The sequence below is a fragment of the Phalangium opilio genome, unplaced genomic scaffold, assembly GCF_054372755.1.
Source record: "Phalangium opilio isolate 3A_F unplaced genomic scaffold, DU_Popi_V2 ptg000105l_1, whole genome shotgun sequence".
NCBI classification, from domain to species: Eukaryota; Metazoa; Arthropoda; class Arachnida; order Opiliones; family Phalangiidae; genus Phalangium; species Phalangium opilio.
In genome coordinates this window covers 10,907,725-10,932,090 of record NW_028324207.1, presented here as the reverse complement: position 1 = coordinate 10,932,090, position 24,366 = coordinate 10,907,725, and the positions used below count along the sequence as shown (strand labels likewise).

Below are 24,366 nucleotides of genomic sequence, written 5' to 3'. Positions count from 1 at the left end.
TAACTTTACTCTTATCGTTGCAATTTATTTATTTATTTATTTAAGAAGGCTCGAGGGATAGGGTCGTGAAGCCTGCAGGGCTTGGGTACGACCCCCCCGCCATGGCAAAAGAGTCTAGATACAATACGAGAGTATACAAACGGGGGAATATTACAAACCGAAACGTACAAACGGACTAACAAAAGAGAGAAATCTTACGAAATGGTTAAGTTTAAACATTCAGTTACGTCATTAAAATTGTTCCTTACTAGTAAATTTGAATATCATGAAAAATACGGGTTTTTACACCAATAGTTACAAAATTTGACGACTGCTTTGATTAAATTTAATATGATAACACTAGTATTAGTGGTTAGGGTCGCTCATTCTTGAGATGTTCAGACTTTAGGGTGGTGCTTCCCTCGATTGTTGTCTGATGCTCATAGCTTTTTTTAGATACATTGGAATTTATTGTCCTTTCTTTAATTGGACCACCCACTTGGTTTTATGAGGGTTAGGGGGAAGAGGTCGAACTTGATCCATAACAAAAGGATTTATCCCCATCAGTTTTTTATTTATACGTAACCGCTTTTAGGCCCATACCCTAAAGATGAGAACACCTCCTTTTTTAAATGTTAATAAAACCTTCATCGTTCAGACGTGATGGCTTTTAGGGGCATGGTCAGTGGCGGCGCCAGAATTTTTTTCAGTGTAGGCTGAAGGTAGTTTTAGGGCCCCTAGCAGGGTTTTTCAGTTTTCATCCCCCTTCTTTCACAAGTTTCTTCAAAAAAAAATTATAATTTTTAATGTTTACCTCATAGTTTTAAATCAGTTTTGCTTCTTTTAAAGAAATTGCTCATTGTTTTATCTTGTTTCTCAATGTCTTACTATCTTGTCCGTTTTTGTTTACTCTTTTGAGCACCAAATAACTATTTTCTGATACATCTATTCAATGGACTGGCAAGGCAGCCTGCTAAGCAAGCGTTTAGACTATGAGAGACTTTCGTTGCAGAGAGTAAGAGACTATGCTTGTTCAGACTGAAGTGCTATAAAATTCTGTTCTTATATACAACTTTGAACATTTACCCTATGGCTGGTCAATGCTAATAAAAACTTCCCCTCTAATGTCGACTCATCGACTGACTGTGGATGGAGCTGCCTTTGCCGTGTGGGGGGGGGAGGCGATGGATCGTCTCTAGAAACTGAATTTTACCAATGTTTACTATTTTACATAGCAAATTAACCTTGGAGATATTTTAATACCGAACTTTTCCCTTTCATTCCTCATTTTTTTGAGGTTTTTGGGCCCCTTCTCCTCAATTTTTGGTGCCCCTGTCTAATTGTCAGGTAGGCTATAGCCTACTTAGCCTTAATGTAGCGCCGCCACTAGGCATGGTCGAACCATTTGTATTGCTATGAATGGAATTTATTTTCGGATTTATTGCTTTGTTAGTTGGTGACTCTTCCTACCACGAAACATTTGATTCGAGGAGTTTGCCCCGAAGCCATTATCCTGACAAGTCTCTACACGTTATGTCTTTGTTGCGCTAACCGAAACCATGAAAATATATGAGTATTTTTCCAGAACTATAGACTAGGAGACTAATTTCGTTCTTTTTTAAAGGAAATAACGCTCTTTTATCATCTTTAACGTAGCAAATAATGTAGCAAAGCTATCCTAAATACCCCATTTTAATTTCAATCTGACAGCTACATCAAAAACTTTCAGTGCTTACAAGTAAACGGTGTATCAATCTAGGATTAATCAAAACATTTGTTAAAAAACAGTACATTTTTTAACCTTTTTATCGCAAACCATACAATATATTGTGATTTTCCCGCTCGATGAAGTCTCTTAAGCCGATATTAAATAATTGGGGGTTCAACATTGTTAACAAGTTGGGTAGAGTAAAACAGTCCTTGCCAGATATTTACGCCTATACAGAACTTTGACGAGATTAAGATTGATTTTGCAGAAAAATCACGCTCAAATCCTTTTGTTTCTCACAAAGTCTTTAATCTTGTTAGTGGGATTAACAGGTGTATTCAATTAGGGTTTACAAATAAACGTTAGAAGAAGAAACGTTGTTCTGTGCTGTTTTTATTACAGAATGATAAACTATACGTCCACATGATACGAGTTAATATGCGCTAATATTTTTAAAATTTGGTGTTCCAAAGTCTTAACCCCGTTTCAGGGTTAATTAATAACTAGAATTCTTTGTCCATATAGGACCAAATTGCTCTGGGTTTAGCTTTCTTTATTTACAAACCTTTCACAATCAATTGTGTCCCTTTTAAAGGTACTACAGTCTATCACTACACTAGCCAGTAGCTAAAATTATCTTTGTACTCTGAAATCATCCCAATCAATCTCAATTATTATACACATTTACGCCTTTTGTTATACGAGTTTTGTATACACATCGGTGGAGAAAGGAAAGGTCTTTTGTTCTAATCCATGCGAAAGACGCCTAATGTTTGCTATTCGACTTGTTTTGAGAATTTCATTCCTTTGATAAACCTTTTCATAACGAATACTAGCTCAGTGGCCACTGTCTCCTCTTAAAAAGTTTAGTAATTTAGCCTCTTAAGGAATTAAATACGTTATATTTAAATGTCTAGTTGCTAGCTGGTTAATGAAATATTTTATTACCTATTCCGTAAACGTGTTCAGGCAATGTCTTTAGGAGGTGGTTGACCCGTGCGGAACGGAATTTATTTTGGGGATTTAATGCTTTTTTTAATTGTGTAGGCTGACTTCTCTCCTCCACATTCATAGTGTTACTCATGACCGTGGGAAACTATAGGGTCATAGGTTAGCTTAAGGTAGAGTTGAAAGTAACATTTTGAAATATGTACAATCAGGAGGGGGGTTATTATGAACTCCTGGTACAATGATTTTATGACCTGTCAGAGAAATTCAGAATGTTGTTATTTAACAGACTTGAAGATAACAAAGGATATTATCAGATTTGAGAATCTCTAGACACACCATGTTTTTTAATTGATTTATTACAAGTATTGTCCCTTATTTGCGGTGTTTGTAAGAAAAATCTATTTATATCCCACTCTTTTGTTGACATTTTATTTGACATAAAGCAAATCTTTTGTTATAAAAATGGTAAACTGTTGACAGTTGTGTGTCAAAAATGCACAGTTAGAAAACAGCTGGTGACTGATAAGATCAAGCAAAAAATCATGCTATTGTTAAATGATTGAGGAATGTGGGCGTGTCTATTAAGAAATTTCGTTAGCTTAAGGTAGCATTTTTTTTGAAAAATGTACAATGGTTTTTATGACCTGTTAGAGAAATTCGGAATGTTATTATTTATCAGACGTGAAGATGCCAAAGGATATTTTCACAATTGAGAATCACTAGAAACTTTTTTACACACCATGTTTTTTATTTATTACCCCAATAAAATCGTCCCTTATTTGCAGTGTTTATAACAAAATTCTATTTAGAGGCCGCTCTTTTGTTGTTAATTTATTTGACAAAAAAGCAAATCCAGCGTTTTATTTTATTATAAAATCGGTAAAATATTAACAGGCTTGTGTCAGAAATGCATTGTGAGAAAACATCTGGTGTCTGCTAAGCAATAAATCAGGCTATTGTTAAACGATTGAGGAATGTGGGCTTGTCTATTAAGAAATTTAGTATAAAAGGGGCCGAGGAAATGATCAAAATACACAGTCGATCTTCAAACACCGAAAGCTAAACATGGATCTTGAAACTCTCCGTACAACTTTGAACGAACTGACTATAAATAGACCCTGGCCGTTACGTATAATATATGAGTTTTATTTCTTCCTATGCACCTATCTGCGACTAGATCCTGTGTACGGACCGCAGACTCTACCACAACTCGTAGTACAGGGTGACTTAAATGTCATTCAAGCTTGCCTCGACTTACTCGAGTATATGAAAACAGTTGCTCGAGCACCAGAGGACTGTAATACCCTAGAAGAATTGGAAAACCTAAGGAATCTAATTCCTAGCCCCTTAAGAACCGAATACGTAGATCGCCTAGCGAAACGACAAGAAGCAATTGAGCTGGGTATACACGAAGAAGCTCAAATCGCCGACTTCAACAGCTCGCAATATGACAAAGAGATAGCCTCATTTTTAGACGGAAAAGATCAAGGACCACACGCAGAGGAGACACTATTGAACGATACCTTACCGAGGGAGAACGGTTCTGAAGAGACGATTTTTGACGATGATATCGACGTACAATGGGGAGGAGGAGAAACGAACCAGCCCACACCTATTGAGAACCTACCCTCTTGCGAGATAATAGGTCAGAGTGAGAGATTTTACAAACATTTTAACATGTATGGCCAAGAGATTGTTCTTAGAGTTACTGAAGATCCTGTCGCTAGTATTTGTACCGTAACCAAATGCGTTCTTAGTAGGTATAGACCTACAGACTACGTCCAAATTACTTTAAAGAGTGCGGCGAATATTTGTAGGTCCGAACTAGAATTATCGTTTAGAAGATCAGATCAAGTTGACCCCAGTATTCTTTTCGACCAGCTTAGTGTTACGCTCTATGATGACGAAATGGAGGCATTTTTCCTAGGTCCAGTTAAAATGATTTTTAGCATTGTACGATTGCCTGAGGGCAAGACCCTCACTTTGCCCCGAGGGATTAAACCTTTTAATCTATTCTGTAAAGATAGACGAGGTATTGTACGTATAGCCAATTCAGATTATCTCTGTCAAGCTAGAGCCCTTTGTGTAGCTGTTTCTCATAGAACTTATGCTGATGATACAACCGAAGACATGACTCTAAAGACACATTACAAATCAATATCTCAATCTAGAGATGAGAACAAAATGCAGAAAGAAGCTGCTTTAGAACTATGTCTTAAGGCAGGAGTAAGGGCTAGTGAGTGTGGGACAGCCGAGTCTTTTCAAAAGTTCAAAATTTATTTAAATCAATATTCGATTTTCGTCTACAAATTCGAAAATAGCGTCCCTGTTTTGATTTTAGGTGAAAACGATCCCGATGATACTAGGCCCCGCCTCTTTTTATTAAACGAAAATAACCATTATAACGTTATTACGAAATTACGACCACTTTTCAATCATGACCGATTCTGTGAAAAGTGCCTTATCCCTTATTGGCGAATACAGTCCCATAAATGTAATGACTTTTGTTTTAGTTGCATGAGACCCACTATCTGTCAAGGCCCCAAGATAGCTTGTGAATCTTGTTTACGCAAGTTCTTAGGCGACGATTGCTATCAAAGCCACTTAGCATCTTCCAGCAGTAAAAAGCCGCTATGTGAGCGTCTTTTTCACTGTAAAGACTGCTTAAATATTATTGATTTTTCCCGAAGAACTGAGGTGCATACGTGTGGGGAGATATTTTGTCAGGTGTGCAAGAAATATCAGCCTAGCAATCACTTGTGTTATATTCAGGTTATCCAAGATAAACCTCGGAAAGTGCTATCCGTTAAAAAGCCTAGACCTAATCTGCCCAACCTTATGTATATTTTCTTTGACGTAGAATGCGTACAAACGAAGGTGTGTCAGGAAAAGTTAGGAGCCTACGAACACCAGGCTATCCTGTTAGTCAGTATAACCGTGTGTGAGTTTTGTATAGATGAAACATCCCTAAATTTCAATTGTATTATGTGTAGTCAGATTGGTAAGCGTAAACAACAATTTTCAGGTGGTAATCCTATATCTTTATTTTTAGATTATTTAATGCAGTTGCATGCCGTTAAGAACGTCATCATACTGTCACATTTTGGCAGTAATTATGATAATCAATTACTAATTAGAGAAATCATTAATCGAGATGAAAAATTCGTTCCGTCTTTGAAAATTAACGGAACTCGAATTTTAGAAATGAAATTGTTTAACTTGCTATTTCTGGATTCTTATAATTTCATCCCTGTAGCTTTAGCAAAGTTTCCCGCTACTTTTGGTATAACAGACGTAGTCAAAGGGTATTTTCCACATTTTTTATTCAATGTCGTAGAACACAATTTCGATGTAAATAGACAGGATGAAACCAACTATGTTATAGAAACTAATCTGCCCCCTACCGAAGCATATGGTTGTCAATATTTTACAAGGAAAAATTTAGATACCTTCTTAAAATGGCATAGCACCGAAGATAGTAAAGGTACAGGTTTCGACTTCTTGAAGGAACTCAATTATTATTGCGAGAAGGATACGGTTTTACTATTCCTTGGATGTATAACTTTTCGTACCCTACTCTTTAAAGTAACGGGTGTAGATCCATTTAATTGCGGCGCAATTACTCTTCCTGGCGTTTGCTCTTACGTATTTCGCAGGAATTATCTTAAACCTGATACTATAGGCATCATACCCGCTAATTATTATAGACTTAGCGAAAATCAGTCAATAGGGGCTATAGAATGGCTGGAGTGGACCGCGCACAAACGAAATATATCTATCCAATCCTCCTTTAGAGGTAAAGAAACCAGAATACAAAAACTCAAAGTAGACGGATTTTGTGAAATCAACAAGGAAATATTCGAATACTGGGGGTGTTTCTATCATGGGTGTAAAATACACTTTCCCTTAAACAGAAACAAGGCTTTGCACGGAGATCCTGCACAGACTTTGAATTCCAGATATTTTAGAAGCATGAACGTGCTAGCCACATTAGAATCCCTTAGTTATACAGTAAATGTCAAATGGGAGTGTGACTGGCAGAAGGAAAAAGTAAATAAACCAGAAATAATAGAGTTTTTAAAATGTAATGACATTAAGCCTAAAATAGTAAAAAGATTAGACCCCCGTGATGCATTCTTCGGGGGGCGATGTTGCGCAACGAAACTATACCATAAAACAACAGGATCAGAGCGTATTCATTACGTCGATTTCACAAGTTTATACCCTTTCATTAACAAAACCACCAAGATACCTATAGGACATCCTGAAATCATATTAGACGATTTTCCTGACATATTTTCGTTTGATGGACTTCTTAAGTGTGACGTCTTACCGGCTCAAAACCTGATTCATCCAGTTTTACCTGCTCGTATTAACGGGAAATTAACATTTCCACTATGTTACACCTGCTGCAAAACCCAATTTCAAGGTGATTGCGACCATACTACAGAACAAAGAGAATTGCGAGGCACATGGGTAGTCGACGAGTTACGTCATGCAGTAGAGAATGGCTACAAAATCACGCGCATGTACGAGGCTTGGTCATACAAAGTGACGCAATACGATCCCAAAACAAAACAGGGAGGACTGTTTAAAGATTACGTTAATACCTTTTTAGAGTATAAAGCCCAAGCTAGTGGCTTCCCTGCAGATTGCCAGACTCAAGAAGACAAAGAGGAATATATCAAAAACTTCAAAGACGAAGAGGGTGTAGAACTCGATATCACGAAAGTAGAGAAAAATGAAGGTCTCAGATGCCTTAGCAAACTTATGCTTAACTCTTTTTGGGGTAAATTCGGCCAGAAAACAAGACACATCTCTACCGAATTGATCAAAGATGCCCACAAATTATACGCACTAATATTAAATCCAGACTTGGAGGTTAAAAGTTTATTAACAATTAACGAAAGCACAGTACTTGTAAAATACGAACACATCCTAGAAAACGAGCTGGTGCACAAACACACAAACGTAGTTATCGCTTGTTACACAACATCTATGGCGCGATTACATTTATTAAAGCATCTTGAAAAGGTCGGTGACCTTTGTTTTTACTATGACACTGACAGTTTAGTGTACCTCTCGCCAGACGGCGCTCATTTGCTACCCACAGGCGATTATTTGGGGCAACTTAAAAATGAATTAGAACCTTATGGGCAAGACGCTTATATTTGTGAATGGGGGAGTGCTGGACCAAAGAACTATTCTATGGACATTCTAGATCCTAAAACAGGCGCTAAAACTAACATTATCAAAGTTAAAGGATTTTATTTAAACGCCTCTACAGAAAATTATATAAATTTCGAAACAATGAAGAAACTACTGGGAGTAAACAATGAAGGTGAACCTCTAATGAACTCGGTTCAAGTCCCTATTGGCCCACAAATCAGACGTCTGCGAGATCACACTCTGATCACGCTCAACCAGACCAAAACATATCAGGTCGTAGTGGATAAAGTTCGAATAATATCTGATTATAAAACTACCCCATACGGTTATATTAAATAGAATCTTTGACATTTTTGACATAAGTTACTTGTATATATTTTAGATACCCAGTATCAGTATTTTAATTAGTAACTCAAGTATTATTTATAGTAATATTAACGTATTTCAACTATTAACATGTAACAATATTTTAACGAATACGCAGCGTTTTTGGTAATATTTTTGCATTTAATAAGCTTTTTTTTTAATTAGTATATATTAACACTTTAGTCTAGTAGTATTGAATTGTTTTGTATAAGTGTATTTTTTATTTTTTGATGATAATTATAACGTTTTTTAGTAATATTTCAATATTTTTATCCGTGCTCGTATATCATTATTTTAGCGTGTATAGAAAAATATATTTTTTCGTCAATCCTGGGAATAGCTTAATAACTAGCCTAATATTTGTACTATAATCGTATAATAACCATTGTAGCTTTTAAATCCTATTTAAAGTAGTATTGCTATATTTTCTATGAAGGTACATGGGTATATATGTACTTAATAATCTCGCATGCAGTAATATTGATCTATTTTCTAGGATGGTAAATGTCTATGTATTTAATCATCTTGTACTGCCATTTTTTTGAAGTAGTATTAATTTTGCATTTTAGTGAATTTGTTTGTTATCAAAATCAGTGTAATTCTTGCTTTTTGATGATGTTTTTAGTAACGATTGCGCATTTTAACTGTATATCAATATTTTAGCGCGTAGTAAAATATATAATTCTTAAACAAGATTTAATTTAATAACGACCTAATTGTGCTTGTTTGCCATGTATTCTATGTAAATCGTATTTTCTCATGTTTTTTAGTAATATTTCGCATTTAAACTCCAGTAATTGTACTTATTCTCCAGATTCGTATTAAAGCTAATGTAATCCTTATGTTCTGAGTTTTTTAGCAGTACTGTTTCATTTTAACTACTTACCAAATACTAAAATGTGTAAAAACTGTCGTAATTCGTCTTTTATGTTGTTAAAATGTACTGTTGTTCTAACCCATGTATCTCGTTTACTAACTATAACACCCTACTGTAGTACCGTGTAGTAACTTAATTTGTACCCTTTTGCAATGTAAACATATCGCAATTAAAACTAGTTCTTTAGTATGACATAAGCCTACATGTAGAGACCTTAAAACCGTACAAAGAACAACATTACGGGCAGGGTGTGTTTAGAAAGAGCCTACTGAATCCGTAGAATTACCATTAAATCATACCATAAATGTACACAATATCCTAAAGATACACCTGATAATAACAATACAAAACATACACCCTTACTGTAGAACTTAGTCGCTGCTTAATTTTCAATAAACCACGTAAACCTAATCTAGTTCTTTAGTATAACATAAACATACCAGGAGAAACGTTAAAATCATACACAGTAATGCAATACTAGAAGGTTATGTGCAGTAAGCGCCCACAGAACCTATAGAATTACCAATAAATCATACCCTAAACGCATACAATATCCTAAACGCATACAATATCCTAAAGATACACCAAATAATAACATTATGGACACTGAATGTCGTCACCAAGTCACGTGACGTCATACCAATACACTAAAAATAAATTCAAATTTCGCGCCATCACCTTAATAATCAACTAAATCTCCCGCCACAACGAGGGGGGGGCGTTACAATGGTTATGCCCCCCACCTCCTTCCCCAACCATATTTTCCCCCTAAGGCACGGCACGACCTAGAGAGAGAAGAACGAAAAGGGGGAAGAAATGACCCCCCTCCTCCTCACAGTACCACCGTATGGCGACAATCTTGTCGCCATACGGTGGTCTATATTCTCTAACACCGGATTTAGTTGCTTTTCAAAAGCCTTGTGAAAGGCTAAACTTTCTGCTCCTCTTGGTGTGATCAGTTTGAATTACAACGAAGTTTTCGCTCTGCTCATTTCAGCTCGCGTATCTAGTGTGAAGGCGTCTTAACTTTTGGCTTCCTATTCCTAATGTCCGCACACGCCCACTCTTGTCTAGAGCTACTTAACTTATCCAATCAGATATATTGTATCGAATTACGCTCTCCCCTCTCTGCTGTTAACGGTTCTTCAATCTACACTACTATCTAATATTACAAAATATAATCAGCTTGCAAGTCCCGAGGGGACCGTCACTAATTCAAACCAAATAATATGGAAATAATGAAACGAAACGAAACTCCCGTTTTGGTTTTCAGAGATTTATTTTTTAAACTTTGAATAATTTAAAAAAGAGAATGTAATGGTCAGCCGACAATGAATTAAGTTGATAAAACAAGATGAAAATGACCGGAAGCTTCTGTTCAATGTTTTACATTACTATTAAATTTTTTGAAGTGCTAAGCCTAAACATAATTTTCAAAGATACAGCGTTGTAACTGGTTAGAGGTATTTGAAATGAAATAGGAAGTTTGTTTAAATATTAAAATTAGCGTTAGGCTTAGCATATCAACAATGAAAATTTCTATTAATTACTCTGTTTTCCATTCCTACTTTTAAAATTAAATCTATCCCTGGTTTCGTTGAAGGTGTTCATTTAGTCTAAATCGTTTAAAAATTTACTGAATGACCATTTCACATTCGGACCCTTTAATTAAGAGTGTTTTCCGTTCACCTCATGTTGCTCAAAACTTTATCAGTCAAAATGATGGACTAAGTTTGACATTGCAACTTTTGGCAACGCTGCAAAATTTCAAATTTGGAAATAGACGTGTCATTTATAAGAGTGTATAGTGACTTTTCAGAACTACGTCACTCAACCCTAGAGAAGATACCAATAGGGATTGAATGAACAGCTTAATTCTACTCTGCAAGAAAAAGCAATACCAGGGAGCGGAGAATACATGTGAATTGCCGAGAACGTGTTGTCCACTTGTCCCTCGACGTGAGCGACCCTCTGTTAGTTGTTTGACGGAGTAGGGCGAAAATTGGGAAAGGGGGGTCGATATAAGATGTGGGGGAGGGGGCATCTACTATAGTATTCCATCAAATTAGGCTTAGCATTCAGTCTTCCGTGACGAGATGATTGTATCGGCGTGTGACGAGATGAAGCCCCACGCGCGTGTCTGTGTGTGTGTTGCCGTATACTCGGTCTCGACCAATTCACCCCGCTCGTCCTAGTCTTCGATTCTGCAGGGTGGAACGGATCGTTAGAACGTTTAAGCATACTGCACATTAGCGACTTTTCAAGCTTGGAGTAACCAGCTTTATTGGAGACGCAAAGAGGGTGTGATATGCTCGGCGGATTAAGTTACCTAGCTGCACCCACTATGCGCTAGTTCACTTGGGACTAAGATTGCAGTGCCACCTATCGCGTACCTCAGTTTTTAATCACATCCTGTGTGTTTGAACATTAAAAAAATGAAATTCGCTATTTTGTGCACTAGATGCCACCTGAGGAGTAGGCCCACGCATGCTGGGTGTTTTAAGCTGCCAACCATGGGTGCAAGACCTTTCTGTAATGGGTATAGGCTTTTCGCCTCCAGTCAAGCTGGTTCATCGAAGTTTGAAGCATTGAGTAGCGTATGCGTTTGAAAAATAACGCTATAGCGACATCTGGTGACGCTATTCACCTGGAAGAAAGCATACGGTACGCTGGGTGCTTATGCGCTGTGAGCTTTATTTTGACCGCCAACGGACACTACGTTTAAACCCGGATATTAATAAAAAATTTAATGCGGATTTGAGTTTACAATTACTAATGCGACGCTGAAAATAAGTCTTCTTCTCATCTGAGTCATATATTCTTGCTTCTACATATCTATTCTTGTTCAAAAATATGCATCTTTAAGAATTCTCTACTCTAGGTGTCGCTAGAGAGTGATAAAAGAACTAAAACCAAAATAAGCACATTCGTTATAGAATCAAGATGGAGTCTGAATTTAGCTTGACATGTTGTGATCGTCTCTGACTCAAAACCTGCCTATAATAATAAAGAGGTGACAATCTGTTCCACCCTGTTTACTATAAATGGAAACTGTGCATGTTTACATGTATAGCAGATCTACTTTATTTCGTCTTTGACACTTGTATATAAACAGTCTCTAGGCTTCGTCTTTCTCATTTATTTATTTAGCCACGATTGCAGGTTCGCGCACGAATTATTTTTTTCAAACCAATTTTAGAAAGTAATTTCCCGGACCTAGTATTGTAAAATGCGCCCATTTCGTATGACAGATCTTTGTGCGCATTGTATGCATTTAGGCATAATCCAAAAAGGGTGGTAGAATCGAAATACAACGGGTTCAATGGACAATCAATTCCGAGTCGAAAATGTAACTTCTATGATCGATTTTGCCCTCCTTTAAGGGGCCCTCCCTAAAACAAGTTGCGATTGAATTATTTTACGGATGACCCCTTAAATTTAACATAAACTTAACACAATTCGAATTAAATTTCAGGGGTCATCCCTAAATAATTCGATCCTTCATAACTCATTTTAGCTAGTGTTCCTTAACGTGGGGCAATACGTCATTGGTCGGAGATGCGAAATTTCAAATAATCCGTGAAATCTGAAACTAATTTCAATTTTAATATCACTCTGAGCTGGTATTTCCTGAAGGTTTCAGAAAGCGGATAGGTCTTTGTAGAAGAATTTATAAAGAATTATTTGATTTTTCTCCATTTCACCCTCCCTTTAATAATTTATTCGAAAGGTGATGACAACTTGGAAATGGTGTTGCCTCCTTTTCCACGTTCACGTTGTCACCAACAAAGCACCCCCCCCCTTTAGAAAACGAATTTTCAAAATTAAAACATTGAAGGCTCAAGGAAAATGTTAATTTAGATTAGTCACAACGGGCCTTTCAACTTTAATAATAAATTAGTAACAATTACGTCGTGTTCTTCTTTGAAGTCATTTTGTTCTTCAAGCGGTGTCCTTGCGTTGACTTGACTTTGCGTTGTATATATACCAAGTCAGTGTTTCCCAAACGCTCTATCGTCTAGGTTGTAAAATTGTAATCCTAAAAATCTTGAATGGTGTCCATAAACAAAATTGGCATAATATACGTAACTGCAATCACGTGGATGGGGGAGTTCATTAGGTCTATTATTAAGAGGCTACAAACAATTCGTGTCTCACTGTCTCTAGGGTGTCACCTTCCGTGTGTTGACGCGAGCCGTGTGACACTCGCACCAACACGGCCACCGCATTTCATGGCCCAATTATAGAACAGAGACTAATATCGATCGGAAATTTTCCTAAATAAAGTTCTGTCAAATCTGAAAATAAACTAATTGGAGGTGTTGGCTAAATGAAGACGTGTCGCGTATTTATAATAGAGTGGGCTCGGTAGAAAGGGGGGTTAAACTATGTATCCCCAACCAGGGCCGGATTAAGCAATTTTGCACCCGGAAGCCGAAATAATGTGCGCTCCCTTAAGTCCGAAAAAAGGAACGACAAATGTTGCTAAGGGGGAATAGTTTAAATCAATGCGCCCCCAACAAGCCTTGCTCCCCTGGGCCAGTGCCCCCTCTCCTCCCCCCTTTAATCCGGCCCTGACTATAACATACTCAAAGGACATCCTTGTATCTCTAGTAGAACCAGAGTTATGAGCCTCCAAATTTGTATATAATGCTATTCCTATGGAGGGGATGTTCACGAACATTTTCCTTAATATCTCGGCCCCTGTTTGACTAAATCCCCAAGTTTTTAGTATCGTTGGATGGGGGGCCAAATAGGACTATAACATACTCGAAGGGCATCCCCTTATCTCTAGTAGAACCAAAGTTATGAGCCTCCAAATTTGTATGTAATGCTATTCCTATGTAGGGTATGTTTATTAACATTTTGCTTAATTACTCGGCCCCTGTTTGACTAAATCCCCAACTTTTTAGTATCGTTGGATGGGGGCCAAATAAGACTATAACATACTCGAAGGGCATCCCCGTATCTCTAGTAGAACCAGAGTTCTGAGCCTCCAAAGTATAGTGTAATGATATTCCTATGATTGTGAATATTTTCAATTACTCTGCCCCTGTTTACTCAATCCCCAAATTTTTAGTATGGTTGGATGGGGAACTCAATGCGCCCCCAAAAAGACTCGCGCCCGGGGGCCAGTGCCCCTTCGGCCGGCCCCCCTTCAATCCGGCCCTACTATTTGCCCCCGGAAGGGAAACGTCATTAAGGTAAGAGATGGAGGGATATGACGTTGCCATATGTGGGAAAGAACTAACTCTATTGACCAAAAAGGACGCGAACTCGCGGCTTTGAAAAGGTAAACCTTTTGGGAAACAGCTAGTGTAGTTGTATCAGTTTATCAGTATGTTTCCACTAACGATTAAGTTATGTTATTCTTATTGCGAAGCCATTCTTTCAAGTCATCTCATTCTCAAACTAAATAGCTGACTTCGTTCGATTCTGTTTCGCTTCTTCGGAATAGATCAAAGCGTTTTCTTCCATTATTTTTACGGCTTTATCGAATTTCCTCCAATTCAATAGAGAACTAAAGCGTAGTCTTTCCCAATTCATTGGAAAAAATAAGGCCGATTGTTTTTAGCCACATCGTATGATGTATATCTGCGATGAGGCTATTAGTTTCACCTAGCATGTAGTAGTAAAAGTAGTAGAAGTACCAAATATTTCGTTCGTCCTTGAAGGGAGAGGATTGTGATAAGGTGATATTTTCTCGTTCGTTCGTTGGTTTTTCAAAAGGAAGGGGGTTGTGTGTTTAGCTACATCGTATGATGTATATCTACGATGAGGCTATTAGTTTCACCAGAAGTGAGATGAGACCAGAAGTACTGAGCTAACCAAATTCTTCACTCGGCGAAAGTGAATATTCTTGATAACACAAGAACGGTTGGCCCTCTAGTAGCGGTTTCAAAATTTCCCCTCCAAAACAAGAGACGCTCGCGGTGGTAGACGGCCAAACTAGATTCAAGGAGCCGCGTCCGTGTTCGGCCGCTTTAGGTTGAGGGGAAGGGGGTAGGAAATGTTTTTGGAACTCGACCAATTTTTTTCTCAGTAGTGTAGGAGCGTGGGAAGCAGCATAAAATCCTCAAATTTGTTCACTAGTGCCAGGATCTACTATCAATGCTAGAGCCCTTCACTTCTAGTCTCATCTCACTTCTGGTTTCACCTAGCATGTAGTAGTAGTATTAGTAGAAGAAAAAGTAGTAGTACCAAACATTTCGTTCGTCATTGAAGGGAAAGGATTGTGGTAAGGTCAAGTTTACAGTTAAGTTCTATCTCAAATGGAACCCGTTAGGACAGTGACACGTGTATGGATGTATTGGGACTGTAAGCTAGTCGGCGTTGTCCGTTGTGTTTTAGAAGAGTGTCGACGCAGACAATAAACCTTCTAAATAGTCTTTACCTTGACCCAAACATCTCCGTGATATTGTTTTACAAACTGATTGAATACAGCAATGCTCAATTGGGTGTTAACCAATAAGTTACAATGTTAGGAAAGGGTTATTTGCATACTTAATTGTGATTAGTTTGCCTCTGTCCTCACCTTGAAAAGAATTCATACAAACTACTTCGAATCTGGTATAGATTCATTGAGAAGTTCATCTTCCCTTTATGATTTGAGACTTTGTAGCGAGTGGGGGATATTTAATTTGGGTGAGTGGGTGAGTGGGGGGCAAACGAAAGTTAAGAGCATCTTCATAAATAATGCTTGAATATCGTCTTTCATTTTCTTCATGCTTAAATTCTTATTTTTTTTTATTATAATTCCGCTGTACGCCGCTAAGCACTCTTTCTTTTCCCGGAAAAGAAGACTTTCCCAAAGACGATCCAAAGAGAACGTATAAGAGAGGAGACGACTCGGAGTCGAGACAGATAAAATGCCTTTGTAGTCCCCCCTTTCCTAAAACGGTACTGTGCCGTTCCCCGGTTACCACGGTTACCGCTACCCCCCTTCATTGCAAGAAAGCGAGCCTACATTCTCGTGCATGCGTTTGTTCAAGCAAAGAGAATATATACCGAGAGGAGCAAAACCTTCGTAAATAGGGACGTATCGGCTCTGAATTTTGAGAAACTACTTCCGGTTGGTTGTTCACGTGACCATGTCGTTTGCTTAAAAATTACCTTTTGTACATACGTCAACGGTCAACCCCGAGATCAATCAACCCTTTGCCAATACCAAAATTAAGAAGTTGACATAATTTAACCAATAAAAGGTGTCTCTGCTTGGCCAATCAACAAAAATCGGATCTAGTGGCCGGGCTTTTCAAAAGCCTCGTGAAAGGCTAAACTTTCTGCTCCTCTTGGTATATTCTCTTTGGTCCAAGCCTCCTTGCTCTAGCCTCGTGAGCTTCTTTATAATTTTGAATACCCCTTGTTTCCAACAAGGATCACGTGATGCGTGCCCTTACCAACGGCTTGCTCGTTGATGTGTGTGGTATCTGCTTCGTTTTTTACCTCCCCCCCTTTCCAGAACGATCGAGTCTCCCTCCCTCTTATGCGTGCTCCTTGGGCCTACCAAGAAAAGCTTGAGCCGAGTGTTACTTTCGAAATTAAAGCTCTTTATAATTCCGCTACATTAAGAACGTCGTCCGTCCGACTCCGACCATTTCATTTTCTTCTTCCGACAACTCAACCCCATCCCCTCTCCGAATAGTTAAGTAAGGACATTGCGTTAAACTGTTTGCTTCCCACTTAAGGTGCACAAAATCGGGTTCCATTCAAGGGCCTCGCGTCCTCGACCTTATTTCAAAATTGTTCGGGGTTTTTTCTCAGCGGAGTTGACTTTCGTTAAGAACGGAATAAATTTCTCATGGAAAAGTCGGGGAATTTAAAAATGAGTCCAAAAAGTCAAGGACTTTGATTTTACAGGGAAAATCTTTGGCTTTACGAAAATTTTAATGTTGATGAGTGTTGCTTTTTGGAGCGTAGCGTTTGACGTTACAGTAATTATGAGATTAGAAGATAATTGCCAGTTGTGGTGGACTTGCTTATAACGCAATAATAGTTTTAATCCAAATATCCCTGATAACATTGACCCATCAATGAAAATGGGGGAAATAAGTCAGGAATTTAGTTAGGCATATGAAAACCATGTTTCGAGTAATGCTAACTATGGGTTTTGAAGTAAATAATGACCTAAAAATTTGTCAGGGATAAGCTGGAAAAGTCGGGGATTTTCGTAACGAAAATTTCGTCCGAACCCTGAAATGGAAGTACCATATATTGATTTTACCAGAAGTGAGATGAGACCAGGGAGGAGGAATGTAGAGGAGTTGCCAAAGGTATTACGGAGAGGACTCCATTTAGCGGTCTGGAGAGAGAGATCTACCCGAGGCCGACTAGTAGCTACTACGCAACAGCGGTGCGCAAGTACGTCATCACTGACGTTAGAGAGAGAAAAAACCAAGTTTCAAATTTCTAAGCCTAACGACTCGCGCTGTCGCGAGAGTAAATTTTAGAGGCCGACGGTCCGGAGAAAAAAATCGCGCATGCGCCTGAAAAAAAAGAGCCTCGGTAAGGTTTCAGAGCTCTAACCCGGAATCTGCGAGAATTCTCTCTCTTTTTACAACGTGCGTAGACCACTCCTTTACAACATTCCTCCTCCCTGATGAGACTAGAAGTGAAGGGCTCTAGCATTGATAGTGGATCTAGCCACTAGTGAAAAAATTTGAGGATTTTTTTCGCCGCTTCCATCGCGCCTACACTAGACTGAGAAAAAAATTTGTCGAGTTCCAAAAACATTTCCTCCCCCCTTCCCCTCAACCTAAAGCCGCGGAACACGGACGAAGCGGGTGCTTGAATCTAGTTCGGCCGTCTACCACCGCGAGCGTCTCACGTTTTGGAGGGAAAATTCAGAAACCACTACTAGAGGGCCAACCGCTCTTGTGTTATCAAGAATTTTCACCTTCGCCGAGTGAAGAATTTGGTTAGCTCAGTACTTCTGGTCTCATCTCACTTCTGATTTTACCAACCTCCTGCTTCATTAAAAATTATAAGATTAATTTCGGTGGTAAATTTGCCCACTGGCACTTGCACGTGGATCGTAGCTCGCAATTAACGCTGTCTATCCTATTGCAAAATTGGCTCGACCTCTAGTATCCTTGTCTAGAATGAAAATAAGTTTTTGTGGTTTTCGTTGATGGAATAAGTACGTTACATCAGAATTTGTTTGCACATCTATTGGGGCGACCCGGGAAGTTAAGAAGGGGGATGAGGAGTTTTTCTAATTAAAAGGCAAGGGGGGGGGGTCGTGGTGCGGCGGGGATTCAGATTTCCTAATTATTTAAATTTGTCTCCGCGAATAAAACCGACTTTCTTTCTTAACTCTCCTCTCAGATTCAACAATTATTCTTATTAATATTTTTTTATCATTCGTCGAGATTGTAAACTCTAATGTTAATTGCCAATTAAAGTTGCCAAGACACCATTACCCCTGATTGCTTATTATTATGAGAGGCGTGCTCAAAATGCTTTAACTGCGTCATAGCTTATATCATAAGTTCATAAGATATGTTCATTCCATAAGTTTGTTAATCTCTGGTAACTTAGAAACTGGACCTTGTAATTTTGAAGTGAGTGAGTGAGGTCATAAGGTCATAGATTCGAGGAGGTAAAGCGAGTTAGGCCTGCAGTGAGTGAGTGGGGCGCTGCTGTCAAAGGCCTAATTAGTAATGCAGATACTAAATAGCAGGAACTAGATGGAACTTGGACCTGCATGCAAAATTACTTAACCACCTGCACCGAGTGTACTTAGGACCTCAATTGCAGACTCTCTTCCGTCGTTCTCCTTCTCGAACTAGTTATCTCGAGAACTGTAAGTCTCTCAGTAGCATTACGAACATGTGTAGGTAGTGTCCTCATACTTATGGAAGGAACATATCACTTTTAATGCTTATAATAACTTTTTCCGTTTTTAACGATGCTAAATACTTTTAAGCAAAATACAGTGGCGGCGCCTGAATTTTTTCCAGTGTAGGCTGAAGGTAGTTTTAGGGCCCCTAACAGGGTTTTTCAGTTTTCCACCCCCTTCTATCACAAGTTTTTTGAAAAAAAAAAATATAATTTTTAATGTTTACCTCATAGTTTTAAATCAGTTTTGCTTTTTTTAAAGAAACTGCTCATTGTTTTTTCTTGTTTCTCAATGTCTGATTGTCTTGTCCGTTTTTATTTACTATTTTCTGATACTTCTATTCACTGGACAGGCATAGCGTTTAGACTATGAGAGACTTTCGTTGCAAGGAGTAAGAGAGTATGCTTGTTCAGACTGAAATTCTATAAAATTCTTTTCTTATATACAACTTTGAACATTTACCCTATGGCTGGTCAATGCTAATAAAAACGTCCCCTCTAATGTCGACTCATCGACTGACTGTGGATGGAGCTGCCTTTGCCGTGTGGGGAGGGAGGCGATGGATCGCCTCTAGAAACTGAATTTTACCAATGTTTACTATTTTACACAGCAGATTAACCTTGGAGATATTTTAATACCGAACTTTTCCCTTTCATTCTTCATTTTTTTGAGGTTTTTTGGGCCCCTTCTCCTCAATTTTGGGGCCCCTGTCTAATTGTCAGGTAGGCTATAGCCTACTTAGCCTTAATGTAGCGCCGCCACTGGCAAAATAGCGAAAGATAACGTTAATTCTTTCCGTACCAACTAAGTTTTTAGTGACGTAACTCTGGTTTTTATTAAGAGACGCGTGGAAAGTTCTTTGAGTATGGGTGTTGTTAGATTAGATATAGATAAGCGTAAAACATATAGTAAAACAGTAACTTAGATTAAAAAACATTTATTGTGAAGTATATAATCGCGACGACAACAAAGCTCTTATCACTTATTGTTGGGATATTCTACTACAGTCAGTAAAGTATGATTTGAACGACCGGCGAGTTGACTTGTTACAGGTGTAACAACCGGGGACCATTTAATTAAGCGAAGGCTCCGTTGCAACTCTAACTGGAATCTTAAGGCTCCGTTGTAACTCTATTTGGAATTTTCAGGCTCCGTTGCAACTCTAACTGGAATTTTAAGGCTCCGTTGTAACTCTATTTGGAATTTTAAGGCTCCGTTGTAACTCTAACTGAAAATTTAAGGCTCCTTTGTATCTCTAACTGAAATTTTAAGGCTCCTTTATAACTAACTGAAATTTTAAGGCTCCTTTATAACTCTAACTGAAATTTTAAGGCTCCTTTATAACTCTAACTGAAATTTTAAGGCTCCTTTATAACTCTAACTGAAATTTTAAGGCTCCTTTATAACTCTACCTGAAAATTTAAGGCTCCGTTGTAACTCTACCTGAAAATTTAAGGCACTGTTATAACTCTAACTGAAAATTTAAGGCTCCGTTGTAACTCTACCTGAAAATTTAAGGCACTGTTATAACTCTAACTGAAATTTTAAGGCTCCTTTATAACTCTAACTGAAATTTTAAGGCTCCTTTATAACTCTAACTGAAAATTTAAGGCTCCGTTGTAACTCTACCTGAAAATTTAAGGCACTGTTATAACTCTAACTGAAAATTTAAGGCTCCGTTGTAACTCTACCTGAAAATTTAAGGCACTGTTATAACTCTAACTGAAATTTTAAGGCTCCTTTATAACTCTAACTGAAATTTTAAGGCTCCTTTATAACTCTAACTGAAAATTTAAGGCTCCGTTGTAACTCTACCTGAAAATTTAAGGCACTGTTATAACTCTAACTGAAATTTTAAGGCTCCTTTATAACTCACCTGAAATTTTAAGGCTCCTTTATAACTCACCTGAAAATTCAAGGCTCCTTTATAACTGTAACTGAAAATGCAAGGCTCCGTTATAACTCTAACTGAAATTTTAAGGCTAGGTTGTAACTCTAATTTATATTAACATACATCACAGAGTTATAATAGAGCCTTAAAATTTTAAATACATTTTAAATTTTAAGGCACTATTATTTCTCTAATAAATAATTTTAACAAGTGAAACAGGCTCGAGTACTCTAATTGAAATAAAGACTCGGCTCGATTCTCGAATCCGTAATTTTTCAAGGCCAGGACCCAGCTCTAAACCCCCCCCCAAAAAAACACCAATCAAGGCTCGCACAACCCTAATTAATATTTTAATGCATGCCTTGAAATTATAAAGGCTATTAAAAATTGCAGTTACAAGTCGTCCATCCAATGGATATGCATAGAATGTCGGCGGTTCTAATTTCGACCTGCATGGTCTCTGTAACTTTGATTGCGGCGTCTTTATGGGGGGGGGGTTGGCTGTTTATTACGTCGTGTACTTCTGTTTCTTCCCCTCAAACCCCCCCGACCGGGTCCTTGAAGCGCGGACCGACGTAGCTCTCCCTATACCTAACTAATCTATGCTAGGTGAAGGGGGGAGGGGTGAAGGGTATGAATTTATCGGATATCTATATTTCATCGTTAACCATATAACATACCAGTAGAATATCTTAGAAGTGCCCCGCCCCCCCCCCCCATACCCCCAAACCAAAGGGGAAGGATATTGGCCTAATTTCCCATCCATAGACTCTTATTAAATGAGAGTTTTGCTTTTTATTGGGTCTACCTTCGTGGAATTAAAGTTTGGAATCTTATTTAGAATAAAGGACTTTTCAGACGATACAACGTTTGACTCAACTAAATGGGTCAAAAATTTGAGTCAACCAAAATTGGTCGGTCAAAAAGTTGAGTCAACCAAAATTGGTCGGTGGTCAATTTTTATTTTGGTGATTCATCTTGACAACCAACTTCTATTCACACGACCCAACTAGCTTACTCAACTCAAGTTGACTCGTCTAAAAGCCCTTTCAGACGGTACAGCTTTTGATTCAACTAGGTGGGTCAAAAAGTTGAGTCAGTCAAAATTGGTCGGTGATCAATTTACAATTTGGTGATTCGATCAACTTGACAACCAACTTCTGTTCACCCAACCCAAATAGTTTACTCAACTCAAGTTGACTCGTCTAAAGGCCTTTTCAGACTATGCAACTTTTGACTCAAAACTAGATGGGTCAAAAATTTGAGTTAGTGATCAATTTTTAATTTGGTCGTTCAACTTGTGTAACCAGTTTCTGTTCACACAACCCAAATAGTTTACTCAACTCAAGTTAACTCAAGTTGACTCGTCTAGATGAGTCAAAAAGTTGTATCGTGTGAAAAGGCCTAGTCGATGGTTTTGATCTAAATACAAGGTTTTCCAAAGTGCAGTGGGATATGTTTCTACGGGCCATTTTAAGTCCATGACATTTCGGCCAGTGAGGGACACTGCTTAAAAAAGATATAATTGGTGTATTTCCATAATGCATGGACTCTCTGTGAAACCTTCAAATTTGAATTTAATACTTTTGTCAAAAGTATATAGATATAAAATCAAAAAGTACCCTTCGTTGAAACTTGCTCGCGCCGTGTAATATGAGAAGCCCCCTCCTCTCCTTTGCCAACAGAATAGTGTTCCCCCTCCCCTCTGCATATGATTACCTTCTCGACCGCGGCACAGAGAACAAGCCTAGAACAGGCTCATAAAGTTCCAAAAATTATGGTTTTGATCACCAGCATCATATACCACTTTCAAAAGACCTATGTCGTCAAGATGCTCTTCCCTGATTTTTTAGTTCCTGTAGGCGGTTAATTCAGAGGAGGGTAGTTTGCTGCTCAGTTTACATGTCGTCTACAGTGAACCAAAGGCAGGGAGTTGTTGGTGAAGTGTACTTTTTGTTTTTATAACTATACACTTTTGCTTTTGTACAGGAATTAAAAAATATTGTTTGGTGTTGATTAATGTTCGACACCTCGTCGGAGATGTGGAAAGCGTAGGGAGGGAGGGTGGTAGGTGGGGGGGGGTAAGGGTGCAAATATTATGGCGTAGAGCGGCTTTTGTCAGTCGATTCTGTTTTAGCCGATCGATACCTTTTGAAATTTATGTACTTCGGAGTCATCAAAATGAACCAGTTTAGCCAAGCAATTATCTACCCCCCCCCCCCACTCCACCACACCCCGTCTATATTCAACGCGTATATACTAAAATACAAAACAATCGAGACCAAGGCACGTCTGATACCAATATCTGATACTCCTCCTGCACCAACCAGCCTTTTTGCCTCAACTCTCTATGCAGTAGGCCTATAGGTGTTCAATTTCAATTCCCAAAGTTATAGAGACTATAGAGCGACCATTGAATTCTTTACTTGCAGAGAAACCAATACACAGGGAGACAAACTTATGGAAGATATCTTACGAACGCGTGCTATAGAACCCAGGAACGTAACTTCAATTACATCGCTATAGGTTCATTCCTATTCGTGCATACTCCCTGCTTTGGTTCCTAGATGTCATTCAGCACTAGTATGAACGAAAACATGCTGGGACAATGGTATTATTGATAATATAGACAGACTAGTGGCGGCAGAGAGGGGGCGTAGACTGTGTATCTCTCCTTCTGGGAGCTCTCTTGTAAGAGGGGATACTGTACGCGCCCAGTAGGGGGATGACACTAAGCTAAGAGATAGAAGGGTATGACGTTTGCATACGTAGTACTGCCATTACTCTATAGTTGGTTATGCCAACCATTGTTATCAATAACCAACAAATGATTCATAATTATAATTTGAACGGCAGTATATACCTTGTCATTAAATAGCAATTAAAAATGCATATTCAGGGAGGGAAATATTGACTTGGAGAGGAAATATTTTGGTGTTCCCAACTTGTTAGAAGAATAAATCAATATCGATATTATATTCCCCATTACGCAAAATCATTAACAATAAGTATAGAAAGTGTTGTCAACCCCCATCTATAACGTGTGAACAAACTTACCGTTACTCATTTTTACAGCGTTACTCGTGTTAAAATCACATTGAAATTCACACACTGAAAGGACTTTCCTGTGTCCCTCGACGCACCTTCCTTTAAACATTCCTTGGAAATTTTGATTTCTTGATTTTTGCATCGACAAAGTACTTGTCCAGTTTTCCCATGCCCTTTAGATCAATAACTTCATGAAATATTCTAAAACCTCATCTTAGTCGCGGGTTCCTCCTGATGCCCGGATAAAGATGTATCCATTCTTTCGTTTCATTTAAGCAAAGGGGCTATAATATTCTAAACTTTCGTTTATTCCGCTGTATGTGCATGTTGAATCTCCATTTTGCATGACCAGCCTTAGCTAAGGCTTTAGTAGCTCTGGCAAATTGCGGCCGGGCCGGGCCTTGGTCGCTTTGCATATTTGACATATTCAGTATCAGAAGCTTGGCCAACGATACAGAGGAGAGGTAGAAGGGTAAAGGTCAGGCAACACTCTTGCCTCCTGGCTCCGTCATGTTTTCTGGAAAAACCAAGTTCAT

The 24,366-nt window shown here is 38.4% G+C and overlaps 3 protein-coding genes across 4 annotated transcripts in view; all 3 read left to right on the top strand.

Annotated features, from left to right (window-relative positions):
- The window catches only part of LOC149629951 (neurexin 1-like), a 232,369-nt gene that overhangs the window by 114,478 nt on the left and 93,525 nt on the right, over window positions 1-24,366 (top strand). The gene's annotated exons all lie outside the window — the stretch shown is intronic.
- LOC149629953 (uncharacterized) lies at window positions 3,244-9,030 on the top strand. The gene is made up of 2 exons (XM_089851633.1): window positions 3,244-4,283; window positions 7,257-9,030. The coding sequence occupies exons 1-2, from the start codon at window positions 3,704-3,706 to the stop codon at window positions 8,144-8,146; spliced, it is 1,470 nt and encodes a 489-aa protein (XP_089707759.1). The 5' UTR covers window positions 3,244-3,703; the 3' UTR covers window positions 8,147-9,030.
- On the top strand, window positions 4,987-6,816 carry LOC149629954 (uncharacterized). The gene is made up of 2 exons (XM_089851632.1): window positions 4,987-6,688; window positions 6,747-6,816. Exons 1-2 carry the CDS (start codon window positions 5,156-5,158, stop codon window positions 6,747-6,749), a joined length of 1,536 nt encoding a protein of 511 aa, XP_089707758.1. The 5' UTR covers window positions 4,987-5,155; the 3' UTR covers window positions 6,750-6,816.

Bases quoted from the DNA above. Each gene is read 5' to 3' on its own strand.
- LOC149629954 (XM_089851632.1), top strand. From the start codon at position 5,156: ATGAGACCCACTATCTGTCAAGGCCCCAAGATAGCTTGTGAATCTTGT.
- LOC149629953 (XM_089851633.1), top strand. From the start codon at position 3,704: ATGGATCTTGAAACTCTCCGTACAACTTTGAACGAACTGACTATAAAT. The intron at 4,284-7,256 runs GTCAGAGTGAGA...ATACCTTTTTAG, and splicing joins ACCCTCTTGCGAGATAATAG to AGTATAAAGCCCAAGCTAGT.